The 14,941-nt window shown below is 57.8% G+C and overlaps 1 protein-coding gene across 5 annotated transcripts in view; it reads right to left on the bottom strand.

Annotated features, from left to right (window-relative positions):
• The window catches only part of LOC147022897 (uncharacterized), a 44,168-nt gene extending 34,948 nt beyond the window's left edge, over window positions 1-9,220 (bottom strand). For 2 of the 5 annotated variants that reach the window (XM_085887852.1, XM_085887856.1), the window contains exon 1: window positions 9,097-9,220. In XM_085887852.1, coding sequence (XP_085743978.1) covers window positions 9,097-9,099 — 3 coding nt within the window. In that variant the 5' untranslated portion in view covers window positions 9,100-9,220. Of the gene's footprint in view, window positions 1-8,586; window positions 8,727-8,910; window positions 9,065-9,096 lie in introns of those variants that run through there. The other 3 variants (XM_085887853.1, XM_085887854.1, XM_085887855.1) reach the window with 3 other exon arrangements.
• Window positions 9,221-14,941: the final 5,721 nt, after the last annotated feature.

Genomic DNA, 14,941 nt, shown 5'->3' with positions numbered 1-14,941 from the left:
TGCCCGTCCGCCGAAGCAGGTGGATCTGCCCGTCCGCCGAAGCAGGTGGATCTGCCCGTCCGCCGAAGCAGGTGGATCTGCCCGTCCGCCGAAGCAGGTGGATCTGCCCGTCCGCCGAAGCAGGTGGATCTGCCCGTCCGCCGAAGCAGGTGGATCTGCCCGTCCGCCGAAGCAGGTGGATCTGCCCGTCCGCCGAAGCAGGTGGATCTGCCCGTCCGCCGAAGCAGGTGGATCTGCCCGTCCGCCGAAGCAGGTGGATCTGCCCGTCCGCCGAAGCAGGTGGATCTGCCCGTCCGCCGAAGCAGGTGGATCTGCCCGTCCGCCGAAGCAGGTGGATCTGCCCGTCCGCCGAAGCAGGTGGATCTGCCCGTCCGCCGAAGCAGGTGGATCTGCCCGTCCGCCGAAGCAGGTGGATCTGCCCGTCCGCCGAAGCAGGTGGATCTGCCCGTCCGCCGAAGCAGGTGGATCTGCCCGTCCGCCGAAGCAGGTGGATCTGCCCGTCCGCCGAAGCAGGTGGATCTGCCCGTCCGCCGAAGCAGGTGGATCTGCCCGTCCGCCGAAGCAGGTGGATCTGCCCGTCCGCCGAAGCAGGTGGATCTGCCCGTCCGCCGAAGCAGGTGGATCTGCCCGTCCGCCGAAGCAGGTGGATCTGCCCGTCCGCCGAAGCAGGTGGATCTGCCCGTCCGCCGAAGCAGGTGGATCTGCCCGTCCGCCGAAGCAGGTGGATCTGCCCGTCCGCCGAAGCAGGTGGATCTGCCCGTCCGCCGAAGCAGGTGGATCTGCCCGTCCGCCGAAGCAGGTGGATCTGCCCGTCCGCCGAAGCAGGTGGATCTGCCCGTCCGCCGAAGCAGGTGGATCTGCCCGTCCGCCGAAGCAGGTGGATCTGCCCGTCCGCCGAAGCAGGTGGATCTGCCCGTCCGCCGAAGCAGGTGGATCTGCCCGTCCGCCGAAGCAGGTGGATCTGCCCGTCCGCCGAAGCAGGTGGATCTGCCCGTCCGCCGAAGCAGGTGGATCTGCCCGTCCGCCGAAGCAGGTGGATCTGCCCGTCCGCCGAAGCAGGTGGATCTGCCCGTCCGCCGAAGCAGGTGGATCTGCCCGTCCGCCGAAGCAGGTGGATCTGCCCGTCCGCCGAAGCAGGTGGATCTGCCCGTCCGCCGAAGCAGGTGGATCTGCCCGTCCGCCGAAGCAGGTGGATCTGCCCGTCCGCCGAAGCAGGTGGATCTGCCCGTCCGCCGAAGCAGGTGGATCTGCCCGTCCGCCGAAGCAGGTGGATCTGCCCGTCCGCCGAAGCAGGTGGATCTGCCCGTCCGCCGAAGCAGGTGGATCTGCCCGTCCGCCGAAGCAGGTGGATCTGCCCGTCCGCCGAAGCAGGTGGATCTGCCCGTCCGCCGAAGCAGGTGGATCTGCCCGTCCGCCGAAGCAGGTGGATCTGCCCGTCCGCCGAAGCAGGTGGATCTGCCCGTCCGCCGAAGCAGGTGGATCTGCCCGTCCGCCGAAGCAGGTGGATCTGCCCGTCCGCCGAAGCAGGTGGATCTGCCCGTCCGCCGAAGCAGGTGGATCTGCCCGTCCGCCGAAGCAGGTGGATCTGCCCGTCCGCCGAAGCAGGTGGATCTGCCCGTCCGCCGAAGCAGGTGGATCTGCCCGTCCGCCGAAGCAGGTGGATCTGCCCGTCCGCCGAAGCAGGTGGATCTGCCCGTCCGCCGAAGCAGGTGGATCTGCCCGTCCGCCGAAGCAGGTGGATCTGCCCGTCCGCCGAAGCAGGTGGATCTGCCCGTCCGCCGAAGCAGGTGGATCTGCCCGTCCGCCGAAGCAGGTGGATCTGCCCGTCCGCCGAAGCAGGTGGATCTGCCCGTCCGCCGAAGCAGGTGGATCTGCCCGTCCGCCGAAGCAGGTGGATCTGCCCGTCCGCCGAAGCAGGTGGATCTGCCCGTCCGCCGAAGCAGGTGGATCTGCCCGTCCGCCGAAACAGGTGGATCTGCCCGTCCGCCGAAACAGGTGGATCTGCCCGTCCGCCGAAACAGGTGGATCTGCCCGTCCGCCGAAACAGGTGGATCTGCCCGTCCGCCGAAACAGGTGGATCTGCCCGTCCGCCGAAACAGGTGGATCTGCCCGTCCGCCGAAACAGGTGGATCTGCCCGTCCGCCGAAACAGGTGGATCTGCCCGTCCGCCGAAACAGGTGGATCTGCCCGTCCGCCGAAACAGGTGGATCTGCCCGTCCGCCGAAACAGGTGGATCTGCCCGTCCGCCGAAACAGGTGGATCTGCCCGTCCGCCGAAACAGGTGGATCTGCCCGTCCGCCGAAACAGGTGGATCTGCCCGTCCGCCGAAACAGGTGGATCTGCCCGTCCGCCGAAACAGGTGGATCTGCCCGTCCGCCGAAACAGGTGGATCTGCCCGTCCGCCGAAACAGGTGGATCTGCCCGTCCGCCGAAACAGGTGGATCTGCCCGTCCGCCGAAACAGGTGGATCTGCCCGTCCGCCGAAACAGGTGGATCTGCCCGTCCGCCGAAACAGGTGGATCTGCCCGTCCGCCGAAACAGGTGGATCTGCCCGTCCGCCGAAACAGGTGGATCTGCCCGTCCGCCGAAACAGGTGGATCTGCCCGTCCGCCGAAACAGGTGGATCTGCCCGTCCGCCGAAACAGGTGGATCTGCCCGTCCGCCGAAACAGGTGGATCTGCCCGTCCGCCGAAACAGGTGGATCTGCCCGTCCGCCGAAACAGGTGGATCTGCCCGTCCGCCGAAACAGGTGGATCTGCCCGTCCGCCGAAACAGGTGGATCTGCCCGTCCGCCGAAACAGGTGGATCTGCCCGTCCGCCGAAACAGGTGGATCTGCCCGTCCGCCGAAACAGGTGGATCTGCCCGTCCGCCGAAACAGGTGGATCTGCCCGTCCGCCGAAACAGGTGGATCTGCCCGTCCGCCGAAACAGGTGGATCTGCCCGTCCGCCGAAACAGGTGGATCTGCCCGTCCGCCGAAACAGGTGGATCTGCCCGTCCGCCGAAACAGGTGGATCTGCCCGTCCGCCGAAACAGGTGGATCTGCCCGTCCGCCGAAACAGGTGGATCTGCCCGTCCGCCGAAACAGGTGGATCTGCCCGTCCGCCGAAACAGGTGGATCTGCCCGTCCGCCGAAACAGGTGGATCTGCCCGTCCGCCGAAACAGGTGGATCTGCCCGTCCGCCGAAACAGGTGGATCTGCCCGTCCGCCGAAACAGGTGGATCTGCCCGTCCGCCGAAACAGGTGGATCTGCCCGTCCGCCGAAACAGGTGGATCTGCCCGTCCGCCGAAACAGGTGGATCTGCCCGTCCGCCGAAACAGGTGGATCTGCCCGTCCGCCGAAACAGGTGGATCTGCCCGTCCGCCGAAACAGGTGGATCTGCCCGTCCGCCGAAACAGGTGGATCTGCCCGTCCGCCGAAACAGGTGGATCTGCCCGTCCGCCGAAACAGGTGGATCTGCCCGTCCGCCGAAACAGGTGGATCTGCCCGTCCGCCGAAACAGGTGGATCTGCCCGTCCGCCGAAACAGGTGGATCTGCCCGTCCGCCGAAACAGGTGGATCTGCCCGTCCGCCGAAACAGGTGGATCTGCCCGTCCGCCGAAACAGGTGGATCTGCCCGTCCGCCGAAACAGGTGGATCTGCCCGTCCGCCGAAACAGGTGGATCTGCCCGTCCGCCGAAACAGGTGGATCTGCCCGTCCGCCGAAACAGGTGGATCTGCCCGTCCGCCGAAACAGGTGGATCTGCCCGTCCGCCGAAACAGGTGGATCTGCCCGTCCGCCGAAACAGGTGGATCTGCCCGTCCGCCGAAACAGGTGGATCTGCCCGTCCGCCGAAACAGGTGGATCTGCCCGTCCGCCGAAACAGGTGGATCTGCCCGTCCGCCGAAACAGGTGGATCTGCCCGTCCGCCGAAACAGGTGGATCTGCCCGTCCGCCGAAACAGGTGGATCTGCCCGTCCGCCGAAACAGGTGGATCTGCCCGTCCGCCGAAACAGGTGGATCTGCCCGTCCGCCGAAACAGGTGGATCTGCCCGTCCGCCGAAACAGGTGGATCTGCCCGTCCGCCGAAACAGGTGGATCTGCCCGTCCGCCGAAACAGGTGGATCTGCCCGTCCGCCGAAACAGGTGGATCTGCCCGTCCGCCGAAACAGGTGGATCTGCCCGTCCGCCGAAACAGGTGGATCTGCCCGTCCGCCGAAACAGGTGGATCTGCCCGTCCGCCGAAACAGGTGGATCTGCCCGTCCGCCGAAACAGGTGGATCTGCCCGTCCGCCGAAACAGGTGGATCTGCCCGTCCGCCGAAACAGGTGGATCTGCCCGTCCGCCGAAACAGGTGGATCTGCCCGTCCGCCGAAACAGGTGGATCTGCCCGTCCGCCGAAACAGGTGGATCTGCCCGTCCGCCGAAACAGGTGGATCTGCCCGTCCGCCGAAACAGGTGGATCTGCCCGTCCGCCGAAACAGGTGGATCTGCCCGTCCGCCGAAACAGGTGGATCTGCCCGTCCGCCGAAACAGGTGGATCTGCCCGTCCGCCGAAACAGGTGGATCTGCCCGTCCGCCGAAACAGGTGGATCTGCCCGTCCGCCGAAACAGGTGGATCTGCCCGTCCGCCGAAACAGGTGGATCTGCCCGTCCGCCGAAACAGGTGGATCTGCCCGTCCGCCGAAACAGGTGGATCTGCCCGTCCGCCGAAACAGGTGGATCTGCCCGTCCGCCGAAACAGGTGGATCTGCCCGTCCGCCGAAACAGGTGGATCTGCCCGTCCGCCGAAACAGGTGGATCTGCCCGTCCGCCGAAACAGGTGGATCTGCCCGTCCGCCGAAACAGGTGGATCTGCCCGTCCGCCGAAACAGGTGGATCTGCCCGTCCGCCGAAACAGGTGGATCTGCCCGTCCGCCGAAACAGGTGGATCTGCCCGTCCGCCGAAACAGGTGGATCTGCCCGTCCGCCGAAACAGGTGGATCTGCCCGTCCGCCGAAACAGGTGGATCTGCCCGTCCGCCGAAACAGGTGGATCTGCCCGTCCGCCGAAACAGGTGGATCTGCCCGTCCGCCGAAACAGGTGGATCTGCCCGTCCGCCGAAACAGGTGGATCTGCCCGTCCGCCGAAACAGGTGGATCTGCCCGTCCGCCGAAACAGGTGGATCTGCCCGTCCGCCGAAACAGGTGGATCTGCCCGTCCGCCGAAACAGGTGGATCTGCCCGTCCGCCGAAACAGGTGGATCTGCCCGTCCGCCGAAACAGGTGGATCTGCCCGTCCGCCGAAACAGGTGGATCTGCCCGTCCGCCGAAACAGGTGGATCTGCCCGTCCGCCGAAACAGGTGGATCTGCCCGTCCGCCGAAACAGGTGGATCTGCCCGTCCGCCGAAACAGGTGGATCTGCCCGTCCGCCGAAACAGGTGGATCTGCCCGTCCGCCGAAACAGGTGGATCTGCCCGTCCGCCGAAACAGGTGGATCTGCCCGTCCGCCGAAACAGGTGGATCTGCCCGTCCGCCGAAACAGGTGGATCTGCCCGTCCGCCGAAACAGGTGGATCTGCCCGTCCGCCGAAACAGGTGGATCTGCCCGTCCGCCGAAACAGGTGGATCTGCCCGTCCGCCGAAACAGGTGGATCTGCCCGTCCGCCGAAACAGGTGGATCTGCCCGTCCGCCGAAACAGGTGGATCTGCCCGTCCGCCGAAACAGGTGGATCTGCCCGTCCGCCGAAACAGGTGGATCTGCCCGTCCGCCGAAACAGGTGGATCTGCCCGTCCGCCGAAACAGGTGGATCTGCCCGTCCGCCGAAACAGGTGGATCTGCCCGTCCGCCGAAACAGGTGGATCTGCCCGTCCGCCGAAACAGGTGGATCTGCCCGTCCGCCGAAACAGGTGGATCTGCCCGTCCGCCGAAACAGGTGGATCTGCCCGTCCGCCGAAACAGGTGGATCTGCCCGTCCGCCGAAACAGGTGGATCTGCCCGTCCGCCGAAACAGGTGGATCTGCCCGTCCGCCGAAACAGGTGGATCTGCCCGTCCGCCGAAACAGGTGGATCTGCCCGTCCGCCGAAACAGGTGGATCTGCCCGTCCGCCGAAACAGGTGGATCTGCCCGTCCGCCGAAACAGGTGGATCTGCCCGTCCGCCGAAACAGGTGGATCTGCCCGTCCGCCGAAACAGGTGGATCTGCCCGTCCGCCGAAACAGGTGGATCTGCCCGTCCGCCGAAACAGGTGGATCTGCCCGTCCGCCGAAACAGGTGGATCTGCCCGTCCGCCGAAACAGGTGGATCTGCCCGTCCGCCGAAACAGGTGGATCTGCCCGTCCGCCGAAACAGGTGGATCTGCCCGTCCGCCGAAACAGGTGGATCTGCCCGTCCGCCGAAACAGGTGGATCTGCCCGTCCGCCGAAACAGGTGGATCTGCCCGTCCGCCGAAGCACGTGGATCTGCCCGTCCGCCGAAGCACGTGGATCTGCCCGTCCGCCGAAACAGGTGGATCTGCCCGTCCGCCGAAGCACGTGGATCTGCCCGTCCGCCGAAGCACGTGGATCTGCCCGTCCGCCGAAGCACGTGGATCTGCCCGTCCGCCGAAGCACGTGGATCTGCCCGTCCGCCGAAGCACGTGGATCTGCCCGTCCGCCGAAGCACGTGGATCTGCCCGTCCGCCGAAGCACGTGGATCTGCCCGTCCGCCGAAGCACGTGGATCTGCCCGTCCGCCGAAGCACGTGGATCTGCCCGTCCGCCGAAGCACGTGGATCTGCCCGTCCGCCGAAGCACGTGGATCTGCCCGTCCGCCGAAGCACGTGGATCTGCCCGTCCGCCGAAGCACGTGGATCTGCCCGTCCGCCGAAGCACGTGGATCTGCCCGTCCGCCGAAGCACGTGGATCTGCCCGTCCGCCGAAGCACGTGGATCTGCCCGTCCGCCGAAGCACGTGGATCTGCCCGTCCGCCGAAGCACGTGGATCTGCCCGTCCGCCGAAGCACGTGGATCTGCCCGTCCGCCGAAGCACGTGGATCTGCCCGTCCGCCGAAGCACGTGGATCTGCCCGTCCGCCGAAACAGGTGGATCTGCCCGTCCGCCTAAACAGGTGGATCTGCCCGTCCGCCGAAACAGGTGGATCTGCCCGTCCACCGAAGCACGTGGACAGGTAGATCCACGTGCTTTGGTGGACAGGTAGATCCACGTGCTTCGGTGGACGGGCAGATCTACCTGAAGCACGTGGATCTACCTGTCCACCGAAACAGGTGGATCTACCTGTCCACCGAAGCACGTGGATCTACCTGTCCACCGAAACAGGTGGATCTACTTGTCCACCGAAGCACGTGGATCTACCTGTCCACCGAAGCACGTGGATCTACCTGTCCACCAAAGCACGTGGATCTACCTGTCCACCGAAACAGGTGGATCTACCTGTCCACCAAAGCACGTGGATCTACCTGTCCACCGAAACAGGTGGATCTACCTGTCCACCGAAGCACGTGGATCTACCTGTCCACCGAAGCACGTGGATCTACCTGTCCACCAAAGCACGTGGATCTACCTGTCCACCGAAACAGGTGGATCTACCTGTCCACCGAAGCATGTGGATCTACCTGTCCACCGAAGGACGTGGATATACCTATCCACCGAAGCACGTGGATCTACCTGTCCACCGAAGGACGTGGATATACCTATCCACCGAAGCACGTGGATCTACCTGTCCACCGAAGCACGTGGATCTACCTGTCCACCAAAGCACGTTGATCTACCTGTCCACCGAAGCACGTTGATCGACCTGTCCACCGAAGCACGTGGCTCTACCTGTCCACCAAAGCACGTTGATCTACCTGTCCACCAAAGCACGTTGATCTACCTGTCCAGCGAAGCACGTTGATCTACCTGTCCACAGAAGCACGTGGATCTACCTGTCCACCGAAGCACGTTGATCTACCTGTCCACAGAAGGACGTTGATCTACCTGTCCACCGAAGCACGTGGATCTACCTGTCCACCGAAGCACGTGGATCTACCTGTCCACCGAAGCACGTTGATCTACCTGTCCACCGAAGCACGTGGATCTACCTGTCCACCGAAGCACGTTGATCTACCTGTCCACAGAAGCACGTTGATCTACCTGTCCACAGAAGCACGTTGATCATCCTGTCCACCGAAGCACGTTGATCTACCTGTCCACCGAAGCACGTGGATCTACCTGTCCACCGAAGCACGTGGATCTACCTGTCCACAGAAGCACGTTGATCTACCTGTCCACAGAAGCACGTTGATCTACCTGTCCACAGAAGCACGTTGATCATCCTGTCCACCGAAGCACGTTGATCTACCTGTCCACCGAAGCACGTGGATCTACCTGTCCACCGAAGCACGTGGATCTACCTGTCCACAGAAGCACGTTGATCTACCTGTCCACCGAAGCACGTTGATCTACCTGTCCACAGAAGCACGTTGATCTACCTGTCCACCGAAGCACGTTGATCTACCTGTCCACAGAAGCACGTTGATCTACCTGTCCACAGAAGCACGTTGATCTACCTGTCCACAGAAGCACGTTGATCTACCTGTCCACAGAAGCACGTTGATCTACCTGTCCACAGAAGCAGGTAGACGCTCACCTTCACGAGCCACACCAGTCTCTCACTCGACAGTAAACGCGATGATTGAATTTACAGAGAGCCTCCGACGGCGACGTCACTTTTTCCCGCTCATTTGTTTCCCAGAACCCCCTCTATAACTCGTTCGAGGTTCTCTGCGAGTCCGGTGCATCGGACGGACGCTATTCGCTCCAGGTGAGGGGGGAAAAAAATAAATAAATCATAAACAGGTTAAAAAAAAAAAAAAGCACGAGGTTACCTCACTGCACGTACAGGTGCACAGGTAATTTATCCATGGGATTCATTTAAATAGAAACAGGAAATTAAACAGTTTGTGACACGAACGTGTTTGGAGACGACGCCTCTGCCCGCGTTTATAAATATATCCACGCCGTGAACATGGCGCTCCCTTCACCGTCCACTCATCGATTACTCGGCAATCGCAGCACGATGGACGACGGCTGTGTGGTCGAACGGACGACGGAGGCGCTGACTAAAAACAATATCATGCATCAGCTTCAGGAGCATTACCATCGCGGTCGAATGACGGTACAAAGGCCGTAGCAACAATTAGCGTCACGCTGTTCGACACGTTCTGTCAGCCACAGGAAACGTCATTCCGGAAGTTTAAAGCGTCTCTTCATTGTCGATGTAATTATTGCATTTCACTTCATTCTGACGAGTTTACGGTAAAGTTATTTTCATATGATTGCAGGACCAATAAAACGATTATTTAAAAAAAGTTCACGAGTGCGTACCTATACACCGCTCGCATTGTTTCTTCACTGCTCGCTTGGATAGTAAATGTTATTTTTTTACATCCTCGTGGAGGATCTCGAAGTCTAACTCACGTTGTTGTACTTCTTCTTCTTCTTCTTCTTGTGGACTTTTTTGTTTCACAGCCTCCAGTTTTCATCGAAACTTCCTGAAACTTGACGTATATATGTAAAAATACCCTGCGCAGACAGTAACCATCTCCGATTTTGAAAATTCCTCCGAGAAAAAAAGTTATGACGTCAAAATATCTCCGCTAATGGAAATCGCCTAAAAAATTATCTCCGAAACTAGGCAAGCTTTTTGAATTCTGTTAGTGGGAATCGAACAGGGCATTAACAGAGATGAATTACCGCACATATGATACATCACTATGACGTCACATCATTTTTTATGACGTCATTCCTATTTTTGGAGATTTTTTGTTTCACAACCCAGAGTTTGCCCTGGATATGCTGGTTCTGCTCTCCCAACAATTGATGGAGGTCCTCAATGCCAGACATGAAATCAGAGCAATCAAAATAAACATATCACGTGCTTTTGACACAGTCTGGCACCCTGCACTGCTCACCAAACTCTCTTCCCATGGTATCCAAGGACATCTCCACTCATGACTCGCAGACTTCCTCTCCTGTCGCAGTCAACGTGTGGCCCTAAATGGAGTTCTTTCATCCCCTCTTCCTGTCCAGGCTGGAGTTCCTAAGGCAGTGTTCTGGGACCTGTTCTTTTTCTGGTTTTCATCAATGATCTCTCCGACTCTCTGGAAAATCCTCCATATCTCTTTGCTGATGATTCCACCCTCTGCCGTACCATCTGACATCCCTCAGACCGGCAAGCAGCAGCTTCTTCGCTCACTGCAGATCTGGATAAAATCACAAACTGGTCCAACACGTGGAACATGTCTTTCAATCCAGACAAATCTCACACTCTCACAATGTCTCTCCAAAAGGACCGTGTGGAACCGCCCCGCCCCACCATCTACTTTCTCAACAATCTTCTTGAAGAAGTCCTTTCATTCAAGCTTCTGGGTCTCACTATCTGCCCGAGCCCCCTGGACCATCAGGAGACAAGGGAGCAGCCCATACAATTATAGATGCTCGGGTCTGGATGTCCTGGCATCTAGATTGGAATGTAAGAGTGTGCCGAATGGCATTCAACCAAGTGTGGATAGCCCAAGCGTTCCGCTCAATTCCTGTACTCAATGGGTGTCCGGCGTGTGTTCATTAATGGCTGGAGAACGCCACCAGATACCCTTGCCCCATGTTATTCTCGGAGTTCTATTGTGTGGGCGAGTGCAGAACAACCGAGGCCATTTCCAGTGCCAAATCCTTGCCTGGGCGGGGCCAAAGCCGTGGTGAGCATCCGTGCACCAATGGCAGTGCCTGGAAGTGCCCATAGCCCACCTGTTCCACCTCTCAAACTCCACCCCCATAGTGGGGGTTAGAAAAGAGTTTTGTTCTCTGGTTCACGCTCTCGTATGACCTGCCCGCTCTCTCGTCTGGCCCGCCCGCTCTCTCGTCTGGCCCGCCCGCTCTCTCGTCTGGCCCGCCCACTTCTTTCATTTAACCCGCCCGCTCTCTCGTCTGGCCCGCTTGCTCTCTCATCTGGCCCACTCGCTCGCTCGTCTGGCCCACCCGCACTCTCTTGTCTGGCCTGCCCGCTCTCCTCTTGTTCCTGAGGTCATGGAGCGGAAGAGAGCTTAATGGGATGAGCAGAGCGAGACGGAGTGAACGGAACGGAGTTCACCTGAGAGCAGGAGAGACCAGACCAAGCGTTGCCTTCACTCATTAAACAATTACACGTACAGACTTCCTCGCATATCATTAGGACTATCCTCTCACAAACTCTTTTCTTTGTTTCCAAAACCCCTGAAACATCTTCACACTCTCCTATTTGCACCTCATCTGCCAATCACTGTACACCTCATCACACAGACCTTGGACACCCTCAATTTTCCTCGCACTCCCCACCCCTTCTCTCCCTCCTCAGTAACTGGGTTACATTGTCTCATCAGCCATGCCTGGGAAATCAGAAGTCGAAAGCACTTCGTACTCGTTCTATCTCTATCTCAGGGATGCTTCTGAAGGCACCTGTAATGTTAATATAAGTTAAGATTGTCAAAGTTCTTGATAACAGGTTAATTCTGCATTGTGCGTTGTTTTGTATATTTGCATGTTCTTTTGCCTTACCTGCTTGTAATAAACCTGCTTGTTATAAATGTACCCAGTTTGTTGCGTCTTTCCTCCATTGGTCCAACATTGTCTGCCTGTTGTGCTAGCTGGGAAGTTCTGCCCCACGTGATTTGCTCTTGTTAGCCAGGGCACACTCACTGTATCGTGTGGCAGTAATCCGGGTGTGCGTCGAGGGCACGAGACCCCCCGCCCCCCTTTTTGGTTGTGGCTGTCCACAGTTAAGATACCCACACGAAGTAGTGAAACCCTGCCAGGATTGGCAGTACCAACCGGCGTTCCTGGTTGCTTAGCAACCCGCCAGCGCACAGAGTTATCGATGCTCGGTGGCCTCAGAACCGGGAGTCTGGGAGGAACTCGAGTGCTTCCCCACGAGGTGAGCCTCCAACGCCGGATCCGTAACAATACATTTTGTTTGGTTGAGTCTCGGAGGAGTTTCATTTTTCATGATCATAAATTATTTAGTATTTCCTCAATTTATACTTTCCACGAGTTCTCTTATCTTTCCAATCTCATTTTATCAATTCTTCAAAAGGTTATGTATGCTCAGATGTGTGTATGATGGACAAAAGGCCGTTACAAGTTGTGCATTTTCTCAAAGTAAACAAAAGAAAAGAAGTTATTACACAAATGAGAAGTATAATCATACTATATTTTGGGTTGTGAAAAAACAATGTTAAAAACATTAGACAATATTTGACAACAATATGCCAGCACATGACTTCTGTTGCAAAATGCATGACCGTGAAACATTCAGACTAATAAAAAAATAATTAGAGACCATCAATTCATTCAATATGCAAAAATGGCCAAACCGCTTCATAGTTCCGTTAACTCCATACTTGCCCCTTTTCTTGACCCTTTGGCTTCTCTTCCCATTTTTTTTTTTTGCCACCACCCCTCTCCCCTCCCAAGTGTACTATATATATATATATATATATATATATATATATATATATATATATATATATATATATATATATATATATATATATATAGTCACTTATGAAATGCTGTTCGAATTATTTAAATGTACTTTTCCAATTCAAGGTGGTCCTTTAATCACGATGGCAACCATCCGCACCCCTGCAGGAAATGCCCGTGCCTGGTTTGGCAGAAGTGATCGTGTGCCTTCGGCATTTGGAAACAGCAGAAGCAAGGCAGAGCAGTCAGCCGTTGATGGGAGTGCAACTACCCCAACAGCTTGCTTATCTAAAAGGTATCCCTCAAGGCCAGCCAGGTGCTTTACAGGACCAGGATTTTGTCTGGGAAGTGATGTTACAACAGACATCACACAATATCCTGCTTCACCAGCCTGGCTGATCCTCCGTTCAACTTCACCAGCAAATCCATTGCCCAGCAGTACACGGTGTCCGATGGTGAGGGAGGGCGTGGAACTGGCTGGAAGCAAATCACAAGCCAAGCTTGCATCGCCGGTCAGCAAAAGCAGTCGAGCTGCAAACAATATATTCTTTAAAATAAACTGCCCTTCCCATACTTCCAATGGTGGCTCTGCAGCAGGTTTGGGCTGACTTTTGTTGATTTCCTGTGATGCTGTTTTGTCAGTGGTTGTTGCACCATTGTCCTGGCAGGTGGACCCTGCGATCACGGTAATAATGACATTGTCCAAATCCCGATGACCTCCTTCGTCCACCTTCACACCTTCAGTCCGTCGACGCAGTCGCTGGTCTCCATCTGACCCAGATTTTGCCTTGTTCGTCGGCCGACCCTCCGTCTCAGCCTTATTCTGGAGGCTACGCTCCAACTCCCGACACCTTGCTAACAGGTCGGTCTCCACCTCACCCTTTGCTCGCACGACACCTTTTTCTTTGATCCCAGAGGACTCCTGGCTACCAGATGCAGCACGTGCTCGCCGGCGCTCAGACCTTTTGGTTCGACCGCTACCAAACTCGGGCGAACTGCCGACATCTTCGGATCCTGAACCTCCACTACTTCCCGAGGCATTCGTTGGAACCCGAGCAGCCTTGCGGCTTCTTCCAGTTTCGGGCGAGCGGCGGGGTAGTCGTCGCCGCGTCTGTCTCTCCCGCCTGTCTCGTCTCCGTCGACCATCATTCCCAGCCATTTCCACCCTGAGTCGATGCTCAGAGCCTCCGAGAGAGCAACCGCTGAGCTCAACCACAGCAGCTCTCGCGGCTTCTCCGCTTTCAAACTCTACCCAGGCACAGGTTTGACCCGGCACATAGTCCAGCTCCCGTATGGCACCGAACCTGTCAAACTCACGGAGCAAGGCGTCGTGCAACACCCAAGGCCCAAGACCACTGACGCAGAGTCTGCGTGAGCCGCGTCTGCGCCTCCACTCGCTCTCTGGAGTATTCGGGTCGACGGGTCTCGAGTCTCCGTGTTGGTGGGGACTACTCGTCCGCGCACAGTGCTGGGTCTCCTGAGTCGACGGTATCCCCAAACCTTCGAAGACCCGACGGGACGTCATGTCCGGGTAGCCGGTCTCCGGCGGTAAAGGAGCCAAAAGAGGAGGTGAAGAAGACGCAGAGGTCGACGAGAGATCCCGGATCCACGGGTGGTGGTGCCGCAAGCGAGATGCCAGGCGGAGGCTCTCGGAGATCTCCGATTCTGGGTCGACCTGCGCCAACATCCGGCCGTAGGTCACGTGCGTGTGTCGAGGGTCCGGAACCTCCCGGACCCCCCATGGTTCGACCCAAGGTTCGGCCCAATGCTCACGACCCTGCCAGGAGTCCCATGAATCACGGCGATCACGGACGTCCCAAGAGTCGTTCCGGCACCGCTCGGGACTGGGGCTTCGCTCGGCTCGACGTGACGCGGATGCCGGAGATAGCCGTCGCCGTCGACGTCTTGGCGAACGATCTTGCTGTCGCTTCATTCTCGAGTCACATTTCTCTCAGACAAGAAACTTGATGCTCAAGCGGAAGTACATTTACTCGTGTTACACGTTTCATCCCGGAACACAACTCCATTTTAAATTGTACTCGAGGTTCAACAACTAATTTAACGAACAACAAAATAAGTTAGAGACTGATGCGACGTAAACCGCAACCATACACCGCCTATCATAGCACCGAGAGCACAACTTCCTTCTGCAATGATGTCGACATGAAGGAAATGCTTTTTAAAATTATTACTTCGTAAAAGTAAATGTCGGGTTCGTGTTAATATCCGATTGAGGAGAGTTGTGGAAAATTTCATCCACAGTCCATCACGTGACTCCGCATAACGTCCATTTCACCCACAGGTCACGAAGCTTGACCTATCCTGTTTAATAAATATATATTAGTCATATTAAATGGACGTTATGTCGTCATTTACTTTCGTGATTACACCGATGTAATGGAAGCATTTTTCAAGAGTAAATGAGGCGGTGTATGGTTGTGATTAAAATAAAAATCAGGCGGTGTATACACATGAGGCGGTGCATGAAT

Source organism: Eptatretus burgeri, chromosome 7 (genome assembly GCF_056783735.1).
Source record: "Eptatretus burgeri isolate ZD-2024b chromosome 7, Ebu_testis_v1, whole genome shotgun sequence".
Taxonomy (NCBI): domain Eukaryota; kingdom Metazoa; phylum Chordata; class Myxini; order Myxiniformes; family Myxinidae; genus Eptatretus; species Eptatretus burgeri.
Note: the sequence above shows the minus strand (reverse complement) of the source record. Positions and strands in the feature narration are given on the sequence as shown.